The sequence below is a fragment of the Poecilia latipinna genome, unplaced genomic scaffold, assembly GCF_001443285.1.
Source record: "Poecilia latipinna isolate Pla-1442-1.1 unplaced genomic scaffold, P_latipinna-1.0 Scaffold1117, whole genome shotgun sequence".
NCBI classification, from domain to species: domain Eukaryota; kingdom Metazoa; phylum Chordata; class Actinopteri; order Cyprinodontiformes; family Poeciliidae; genus Poecilia; species Poecilia latipinna.
Window position 1 is genome coordinate 201555 of NW_015113733.1, and position 10918 is coordinate 212472.

The 10918-nt window shown below is 42.1% G+C and overlaps 1 protein-coding gene across 1 annotated transcript in view; it reads right to left on the bottom strand.

Annotated features, from left to right (window-relative positions):
- Positions 1-544: 544 nt before the first annotated feature.
- Positions 545-10918, bottom strand: part of mipol1 (mirror-image polydactyly 1) — a 33115-nt gene continuing 22741 nt past the window's right edge. The window contains exons 7-9 of the mRNA XM_015052523.1: positions 7977-8071; positions 3566-3760; positions 545-958 (exon numbers count right to left, since the gene is read on the bottom strand). Coding sequence (XP_014908009.1) covers positions 892-958; positions 3566-3760; positions 7977-8071 — 357 coding nt within the window. The 3' untranslated portion in view covers positions 545-891. The remainder of the gene's footprint in view (positions 959-3565; positions 3761-7976; positions 8072-10918) is intronic.

Genomic DNA, 10918 nt, shown 5'->3' on the forward strand with positions numbered 1-10918 from the left:
TTTGAGTTTGAGTGGATCGTTCTCAGTCCGGCTGCACATTTGGCTTAAAACTTTACAATATGTCTCCTTTTTCTGAAACTCTGCCTTCAGGAAGTCGTCACAACATGATTCCTCTCTTATTCCTTTAACAATGTTTTTACCAACGTTGCTCTGAGAAGTAGCTCCTATAAAGAGCTCAGCAGATGCTCAGTTCCACCAGGTGTTTGCCAACTGCTGCTGGCTAGTCTGAAGGAGCCGAGTGGGGGTGCAGAGGGAGGGGTGGGGCTGAGGAGGAGCTGTGTCCCGGAAGGCGGAGCTAGGTCCAACCAGGCGTTTTGCACAGCTGAATGGTTCCCATGGAGTCTAAAGGATTTCTCANGCATNCATGAAATGATCAAAGCAAAACTCCAGGTATGTTTTTGATGAGATTATAGTATGATGTAAAGCTCAAAACAAGTTGATTTTACTTTTTTCATTCTTTACATAATCAACAAACAGCTGAAATGTGTCACCCTGTGTGTACAAGTTTCACATTTACACCTATTTATGGAAATAAATGAATACCTTTTTGTATTTTATAATTTATTTAGAATCAACTGAACAACCTGGCAGTAATAAAGCTCACATCTCTTAGTATCAAGTTCTGATGACATAATCACATTTATTTCATTTTCTGCCTCCAGTCAAGGAGAGAAAAACACGCGGGATAAAAAGTAAAGGTGCTCAGTTTTCCAGCCGAGAACACTTCCACATCCAAAACAAGTGAAGGAAACAAAGACAAACGTGTTGTTTAATTTCTTCTGCTGCTTCCACATGTGACCAAGTTTTAATCACAAAAAGTAGAAAAGCTTCAACAGTATAAAAAAAAGCAAACAAACCATCAGTTTGGTCACATAAAAAGGATCTGATGAATCAGACGACAGCACGGAGACTTCCTGCTCCAACTTTCTTCCTCAACACTTCCACCAAACGCTCCAACCTGAGGAGGAGAACGAGGAGGAAGAGGAGGGTTACAGAGGGGACGATGAACCCTGCAGAACTGAGTGGGAGTGGACAGGAGAACGTCTCAGCTGGTTAATGCAGCGCTGCAGCAAAGCATGCACCGCTGACGGAAAAGTCCACTTTATAACCGTCAATGAGAATATTAACTGCAGAGAGATGTTGATGTGACTGCATGTGTGTGTGTGTGTGTGAGATAGAGAGAGAGAGAGAGAGAGAGAGAGGGTTGGGTGACCTTCTAACAATCAGCGAGGCTCTCTCCCTTTCCTATTCAAATTAAACTCCCCATTTGTAATAAGCAGCAGATTTGACTCAGTCCTTCCCATCAGAGAGCAAACATTCCTCTTCACAGCCCAGAAACTTGGAAGGCACTTCCCATTCCTCCCCCCCCTCTACTCCGCTCCCCCCGCTGGCAGCCAAATTACAGCAGAAAGCCCCAGGTTTGAGCCCAGGAGGACAGCGCAGGACGCAGACGGAGGACTTAAGCTGTTTTCATCACCGATCTCATCCCTTCATCTTCAGGTTGATGAGCTGAGAAGCAGCAGCAGCAGCAGAAGCAGAAGAAGAAGAAGAAGTCACGTTCAACCGGAGCGTTTTCCCTTTTCCTGAATCCAAATCTGCAAGGCTTAGTTCTCTCCTGATCATCTCGGCTGCAGGGACACTTGCGCCATAGTCTGCTGGATATGAGTCATCAGAGCCAAATCTCCTTAGTCCCACGTACTTAACCGGCCTTTGAACACCTCCAGAGTCTCTGAGGGAAACTGTTGCTCCATCAACGGGAAGCAGCTGGTTCCCACCAGACACTCCCTCCATAATCAGGAGCGTTTACATGAAAACGGCGTTCTGTGAGGTCATTATTACCTAGGGGTGCACCGGGCACCCAGAAATTGGCCTCAGTTTCCTGATCAGCCGATACACGTGAAGCCGATCTTACCTGGCTCGACAGACGTCTGAGAATCAGCCACTGACCTTCATTCTGCCATGACAGACCTGCCCACTGGGTCATGTCTGCATATTTGCAGTTAACAATATTCACTTCACTGTTACCAACTCAACAACTTTCGTTTTAGTATTAGTATCGATTTTTTTTTAATTAAAGATCAGTGATTGACCAGAAAACTGCAATCAGTGCGTCCCCATTTCTATGGACTGCTGGGTGAACATCTCCCCTCTGAGTCCTGGAACAGACAGCAGCAGGTCGGTCCATTAACGGCTGCTGGAGGAAACATTCAGCTGGACTTTGGGTCACATGAGGGTCAGATGGTGATGCTGCACCATAAATAACCTTTACAAATTTAATCAAGAAAAAAAGAATCATTTTCCAACCTTCCTCCCATCTGTCTCTACAAAGACAAGCATCTACATAGCATGATGCTGCCACTGCCATGTTTCAGAGGGTGTGATGTGTTCAGAGTGGTTTTATGTAACATATATTTGATTGATCCCAAAGGGAAATCAAATGTTGCTGTAACTCCCGTCATGTCCTGTGGGCCACAGGGAGCTCCAGTAGCAGTCAGTCCGGCAGTGAATCTGAAGAGGTTTGACAGACGGCTGCTTGTCCTGACATGCTAACAGCTTCGCTTCCAGTTTTCCACAGTAAAATATTCTGGATGATCATCAGTGTTGGCAGCACTGCTGATTCAAATCATTAACTTTCCTGCAAAAGATCTGATGCTGTTTGTTCTCTAACATACGTGTGGAAGCAGCTCCACTGTAAGACGAGGCCCAACAGTGGACAGGGTTCTGGTTCTGATGGAGGTCTGCCCCGGTTAAAGGACAGTTTTCTCTTTCCACTGTTGCTACATGCAGCATGTATGAGGGATCGCTTTACGTCACTGACTCCATGCAATCTGCCAAATTTCCTTAGAAAATATTTTAGACAGTTTGAATAATAATCTGAACTTGACTCCATCGTCTGATTATTTATATTTTTGTTATCTTGACATTTAAAAAAAACATTTCAAGTCACACATATAAACTGATGTGTGGTTTGCACTGTTTGCAGTTTGATAATTGCATAACTGCACTGTTATTAAACAATGCAGAAAACTCAGTTAGTTATTCAAGGTCGTTTAAAACGTTTCCAAGGAAACCAGCAGATTGCATTGAGTCATTGTTTCACAGCTTTCACTCCTCCTGGATGACAGCAGACGACCGCTTTGGTTGGTTTTGCAGCAATCCCTCATACTGAGCATGCATGTGGCGACAGTGGAGAGAAAAAACTCCTGCAGAACCAGAACCTGGCTCAGTACCAGCAGCCACCTGTCACAAATGAGAAGACAGAGCAGAATGGACATGATCAAAACTTTTAGATAAAAAAAACAAACAAAACAAAACAAAACAAAACAAAACAACTGAATTGAGTTATAAAATATTGACCAGCTGACATCAGCTGGAATGTTACAAAATAAACAGAATGCTGTGATTGAATGAAAATCACTCCACAGAGAAACTAATAAAATTACAGAACTGGTGAAAACAGAGCAGATGTGGTCAGAGCTGTCAGACTGTTTTCATCTCAGCCTGATGGAACGAGGAAGCAGCAGGCAGTGAACAAATCTGAGAGCCACAGAACAAATCGACTGACCTGCGAACCCTCTCACTGGCTTCCTGCTCAGCCGCCTGGCTGCGCTGGAGCTCAGCCGCAGTGTCCTCCTTCTCCCTGGACAGCTGCTGAAGCTGCACCACCAGAGACTGGACCTGGGAGGAGGACAAGTCCTTCTGGTCTGCAGAAGACTCAGCAGGAAGTGACGTCTGGGATGGAGTGGCATGGTCCTGAGAGCTGATGGAGGAGGAGGAGGATGGAGAGGAAGAATCGGGTCACGGTTGGTTAAAATATTTATCTCATTAAATCTTCAACAACAGCCTGAATTTACTGTCTGCTTGAGTCAAAATCCTGCTAAAATGATTCCAGGGTTTTGTTGTTTATTGACTTTTAATGCAATGTTTTCACATCTTTTGAACTTTTCCACGTTGTTTTGGTCTGATTTTATATGACAGACCAAAACAAAGTGTTGCAGAACTGCAAAGTGGACAGAAAATAAAACTTTGTACTGAACAATTGAACAGAACCACTTCTGGAAATTGTGGAATGCATAAAATAAAAACTAAAAGGAAAAAAAAAAACAACACCTTAATACACACTGTTCAGTTCAACAACTGATCTAACTTTGTCAGATTTACATCAACTCTACACACATGTTGGAGAAATAAATAGTTTTAAAGCAGAGTTTTTATTTTCTTCATCTAGACTGAAAGCGAAAACAAAATGTCTTCCTGCTACGCCTGCTTTCTGCAGCCTCTTCAGGTGTCTCTGCAGGCGTTCAGCATCAATCCTAGTAATTTATGGAGGCTCACATTTTCATCAGCATAGTCGGACTCGCTCCTCATCTTTATTCTGTTTCACTTTTCCGCAGCTGCTTTGCTCAGAACTGGACTCGGACCCCTCCAGGAAATCCTCCAACTGATCTTAAAGCCCAAAACACACCTCTCTGTGGCTCAAATCTGCCTCACAACGTCTTATCTAATTACTGTTTGTTTGTCGTCCTCATTGCTGGCCGTTTACTCCTGTTATTATTCTACAGGTTATCCAGATTCCTCCAGTCACCAGTCAACTGGCTGCATTTGGACTGAGATGAATCAAAACCATCACTTTTGTGCTTCTTATCATTCCTCTACCCAAAGATTCTCTTTCTGACACTTTAATTGGATATTATTTACAGAGCTGAGAAAAAATATCTACCTCCGTACAGACTTCCTCTGGTTTTACTTTAAAAGCCCAGTATTGTTTTCCAGGCACATGGTGGCCATGTTATAATGTAATGAAGTAACTGTTACCTTCAGTCGTTAATAAAAGGCTATATATATATATATCACATTTGACTTCACAATCTAACACCTTGTAACTGGGCCTTTAAAAACTCCTGTGCTTTGTGAAACTCCGCCTTCAGGGAGTCACCACAACATGGCTCCTCTATTAACCCTTTAAAAACATTTTTATCAGCGTTGCCCTGAGAAGCAGCTCCTGTAATGAACTCAGCAGGTGTTTGCCAATTGCTGCTGGCTAGTCTGAAGGAGCAGAGTGGGGGAGTAATGATTTTGATTCATCTTAGTCCAAATGGAGGGATGCTTGAAACTGCAGAGGAGGAGCTGCATCTCGAAGGTGGGGCTAGGTCCACCCAGGTGTTTTACACAGTTGAATAACAAGCATGAAAGAATGAAGGCAACACTACAGCTATGTTTTGATGAGGGAATAACATCATGGCATGGCTCAAAAAAGTCAATTTTACATGACACTATCCCTTTAACTCATATTAATATCAGACAACCTGAGTGAATGCTACATGTTTTCAAATGATGATTTCATTTATTAAATGAAATAAAGTTATTCAGACCAGCAGCATTTATATAAGAAATGAATTCCCTCCAAAGCCTGATAACTGGTTCCTCCACAAGGCAAGCAGGGTTTTCCATCACTGAGCAGGAATTTCATTAAACAGTTAATTCAGCCACACTGAAGGGGTGTTGAGCATATCTGGCTTGTTCACAGTCACAAAAGAAAATCTCAATTGGATTTAAGTCTGAACTTTGACTAGGCCACTCTGAAATCAGGTTTTGTTCAACTATTCAGAAATGGCTCTGCTGGTGTGTGTTGGATACCTGTCCTAGTGCGCAGTTGACCTGAAGATCAAGGTCAGACATTCTCCTTTAGCATTTTCTGCTACAGAGCAGAATTCAAGCTTCCAGTAAAGCATTATGCTACCAGCACCGTGTTTGAGGATCATCAATAAGTCTCTCTTACTAGTGAATCCTGAACTCTGACCTTAACCGAGGAAAGTGAAGGTGTAGATGCCGTTCTGGGTCATTCTGTGACCTCCTGGATGAATTGTTGAGTTCTTGGAGTCATTCTGGCAGACTGCCGACTCTTGGGAATGTTCTCCATTGTTCCATAGTCTCTCCATTTGTTCTCACTGCCATTCTCTGATTTTGTAACTCTCCTCTCCACACTGATGGATGAAAATGAGTTTGATTCTTGTGTCATTTATGACTGATTTGTCGTTTTACCCTACCTCATGTTGTCAGACGGGTTGTGTTTATGGAATGTTTTGACTCTATGGGTCTGGTAGTGATCAGTCCTGGATCAGATCATGAAACTCAACCAAAACAAAGTCAATCAGTTATTTTATGATGTAACAGGACGAGATGTTTCCCATAGATCCAGCTTGGTTTCAGTAGCTTTTACCAAAATGACCAAAAATTGCTTTTAGTGATTTTACTCTATTTCTGATGTTAAAATGTGTTTAACACCACACCACCTTCTATGGCACAAAGTGGATGGAATAAGAGTTATCTCTCATTCTTTAAAAAGCAGAGCTTTAGAGAACAGACAGCACTAACTGAACACACACTGAAGCTGTGTGTTTGCTGCTGTCAGACAGGTTTCTGTTTAAACATGCACACACTTCCTGATTCCAAGTCAAACTCAAGTCTTGCTTCTGAATCCTGATAAAATGTCTTCAAGCACAGCATAGCTGAAGGTCATTAATGTGGACTGGAGAGGTAAACAGCAGGTGGAGCTAATTCTCCACTTGGTACTGTTGTTATCAGTGATTTCTCAAAGTTTGCAAATCCTCCGGACATCATCCTGGATCAAAAATAAAAACATATTCTCCTTTTAAAGCTGTGAAAACACTTAAAACGTCTCTTGATGGGTAACTTGGTTGCAGAGTTGATAAAAAGTTGATAAAAGTTTTTCGTACATTTATCAAATGTTCTGATTAACAGCAAGAAGAAAACCACTAAAACCTATTTTGGTTAAATCAGCTTATTTAAAGGGGCAGTACGATGTATTTTCCAGGCACATAGTGCCATTTCACAATCATAGTACAATCAATTAACAATGTGACCTCCAATTGTTATGACAATATTGTTTAAAACATGACATAAAATAAATTTTACTTTGCAACTTAACACCTTTAAATTGTGCCTCTGTCCCTTTAAAATCTTGTGCTCTTTCTGGAACTCTGCCTTCCATTGAACAAAAATCTAAAAACAAAAATGTATAACATAACTGCAGTTATTTAAAGCAAAAAGCCAACGATTATTTCTATAGTTATCAAGTACTAATAATAACCTGCCAAATCCCAGCAACCTGAACGTGATGATTCCCAGCAAAATCTGGCTTTTATACATGAATACTCATGTATGTTTTTGCAATTCCGCTGTTAACAGAATAACACAAGTACAACAAATTGATATCAGCAGGCTAATCAGTCAAGCTATCTGCTCAGGCAGAGCCTGCTGTCAGCTGCTTAACTTGCATGCTGTTTGCACTTTGCCAACTGAAGTTTTAAAACTGCTTTAGCTAAAGAAGAGTTGAGAAAAACACGGCCAGAAAATTTAGATTTAAGGTGTGTGCAAGCGATGTGAAACGCATTTAAACCGGGTCGGACCAAGATTCTAATTTCTTCTACACTGGTGACTCTTTAAATGTTACAATGTCATAAAATCACATTGCTGTGAGAAAATGTCAACACAAAGAAAAGTCTGAAATCAGGGAATAGTCTTTACACAGCAGGGAACTTTTACCATTATTAAAGCTGCAGTATGGAACTTTTACAAACATTTTTCTTGTACATATTTGTTAGAACTGTCACTGTGTCATGACAGAATAACATGAGAGATGCTCTGAAACTAAAGTCAAGCTCTTCGGTTTTCTTTTAAATATGGTGTAAAATAGTCATTAACTGATGAACTGATTAGAAAAATATGGACAGCCAAAACAGCCATTAGCTGTCCTGTCTGGTCTGATCTGTCCAGGGAAGAATGTTTCATATGTCGACTGATTTGTAGAATCTGAAATGTGTTTTAGATAATAATGAAGGAGAGGATGTACTTTCTGAAAAAAATCAGTTGTTAGTTTGTCAGATAGTCTTTGAGGCTCACAGCAAAGTCCCAGACAGCAAGAGCAACAATTGTGCTTGTTGCTTGTCACTAACCTGTGATCGGCTTGTAATGCCTGGATCTGAGCCTGGAGCCTCCGTTTGTCGTCCAGAGCTGCGTCTTTCTCCTTCTGCAGCCTCAGCAGCTCCTCCTGCCCAGATGAAACACATGGCAGTCAGACATAACAGTCCTGAGCACAATAGCTTAAAGTGATAACGCTTTAATTAAATGACGGCTTTTCTGCTCCGTTGCCCATATTCTGAGAGAATAACAGAAAAATGCATGTGTGGGTCTGCAGGCGTAGAACAACACTCCACAGAGTGTGTGTTTGTGCTTTTAATGTGCGTTCCCACCGAGCAGCAAGGAGATCAAGTTCTGGATAACTACAGGACTGACTGTTTAAATAAAGGCTTAATTAACTAACTGACTAATTCATTAACATAAATGTCAACACACCTGATAATGAGGATTGCGTTTACATCAGCTCCTGATCCCACACCACAACATGACAGTGGGGAGTAGGATAGTAGAGGTTTGTGAACAGAGCAGTGGGTTTGGATTTACTAAAGTCTGATAGAAAGTATGGAGCAGCAGCTGAAAACAGATTCAGAATGATGTGGTTTACTTATGGTACTGCAGCTAACCTTTATTGACCTAGATTAACATTAAATGATGAAAAGTTTCAGTGAATGAACCCCATGGAGAGATCAGTCTGAACTGATGGCTCTGGAACTGGGTTAAAACAGGAAACTTTTGAATTTGAAGGAAATTACAAACAACAAAATTCTAAAAATGTTCTCACCAACTTTTCTGGTATTGAACAAATAGAAATAATTTAAGTAACTAACATAAAACAAGAAATGTTTGGTTTGATTTAACTTCAGACAGTAGGGAAAAGAAAGAGTTTGTATTTTTTTATTTAGAGTATGTAAATATCTGATTTCAGCTGTAACTTACTGGCCTCTCCAGGTATGTCAGGGTTTTACAAAACTGGGTTCAAAAGCATCACATTTATGTCTCATCTCTCTTATGGATTCAAGTTCTTCTAATAAAATGTGAGTGAGTGGAGTTTGGAGCAGAGCCGTTTCCCATTCGCTCCTCTCCACTTGGTCATTTTCATTTCTCTTGTTTACAAGAAAGCCAGCAGGCGCCTTGGAGTATTATGGGCTGGAAATGATCAGATGCTGGACATTCGTCCTACTAAGATAATGTTCCTTTACAAGTAATGCTTACATTAATAGAAGTCTGTTAACCAGCTAATATCAGACAGATTGATGTCAGAGACCATAGATGGCAACGAGAAGCATCTCATTGAATTTTACATGAGGTTAAATACATTCTTCCAATGATAAATTCATAAAGATTAGGCATTAAAATGTGAATATTTCACATCAGTGTTGCGCGGTGCCAACCCACCATCCAGGATGACGACATACAGCACTTCCTCTGCACTTCCTGGTTTGGCTTCAGTCTGGGCATTGGTCCAACCACTCCGTTTTATTTATGACGCTGGTTTGCAGATGTTAAGTTTAACTTTGTACATGCTATTTTATTGAGGAAGATGCTGAGTCAGCTGATTTCTCTCCAGATATTTGTTAGCAGAATCGAGGTGGGTTGGTGCTCAGGGATGAGGACGAAGTCCAGGCAGGAAAAGATAACATTACAAATAAAACTTTTTCAGAATACCGTCCCTTTAATATGTCTCATCATATGTTACCTGGCTTTAAATACTCAACTACCGCAAACTTCCAAACATTAAGACAACATGAGCACAAATAATAGAGAAAGTGAAATATTACCAAAATCCAACAGGTCTCCCACACCTGCTGCACCCCCACTCCACTCATCAACTCTGCTGTGGGTGTTGAACCCGTCAGCCGACTGCTCCAGGACGCAGAGTCCCACTGTATCTTTGGTAAAAGTGCGTCGAGGCCGACTCCAGCTGGGATTACAGGCCCGACCCTGACCTCCTCCTCTTCCTCCTGCTCTATTCTAATTAAAGCCTCCGAGGTCTGAGAGTTTAAAGTGAGACATCAAAAGAGGAACCAAACCCAGAGAGTCAATATGTGTCTTTTCCAGCCGGGCCAGAGGAGACGCTTCAAAAGGGCTGCCCGCCTTATTAATCAGAATCATTTCCAAATGAGGTGATCAGTAAGCAGGAGTGACACAGAGCTGACCTTTAACATGAGGAGTTAAGGTCAACGAAAGAAAGGAAGAGTGGTGGGAGGAGGTAATAAAACTACTGTGCTGGGACCTTTGACATGATGAGGGCAGATTAGAGAGGGAGGGGGAGACAAGGGGGAGGAGAATAAAATGATGACTTCTTTATTGGCCATGTGAGAGGGAGAGGAAGAGGATGGGAGGTGAAGTTGGAGTTGATGGAGCCGGAGGGGTTAGGAGGAAGGAAGGACAGAACAAGGGAACGTTCTTTGACCTTTAACAAGAAGAGTTGAGGTGAACAGGAGAGGACATTAAGGAGGGGGAAAGAGCTCATTCAGGCTGTGGAAATGAGGTGAGAATGAGCTTAATATCATAAGCCTTTTTTACACATGAAGACCACATAATCAGCTGCAGACTTTCTGCTCAGAGTCAGACGGAGTGGGAGCCAGGACCAGAGAGGTGCAGCCGTCACAGAGAGAGATGGAGGGTAACTGAACCCACAGAATGCAGCTTCAGATGAGCAGCACAACGCCAAAACTACAGCAAAACGCAGACACAGCCCTGACAGCTGTTCGGTTTCTGTGACTTCCTGGTGGTGGTGGTGGTGGTGGTGGGGGAGGGGGCACAGGGACCCACTTCAGGTCACCTCTGGTTGTCGTTTTTAGGGTAGACCATGAGCAGTACGGTTTGTCCCAAAGCAGAACCCTGAAGCCGTCCCATAGAAACATAAAACCCGTCCATGAACTGCCTGCATAACACCGAGGTCATACAGGTAACCATCAGAATACTCACTGTTTGAAAGCTGCGTTCCTATTGACCTTAAAGTTGCTTAAAGGAA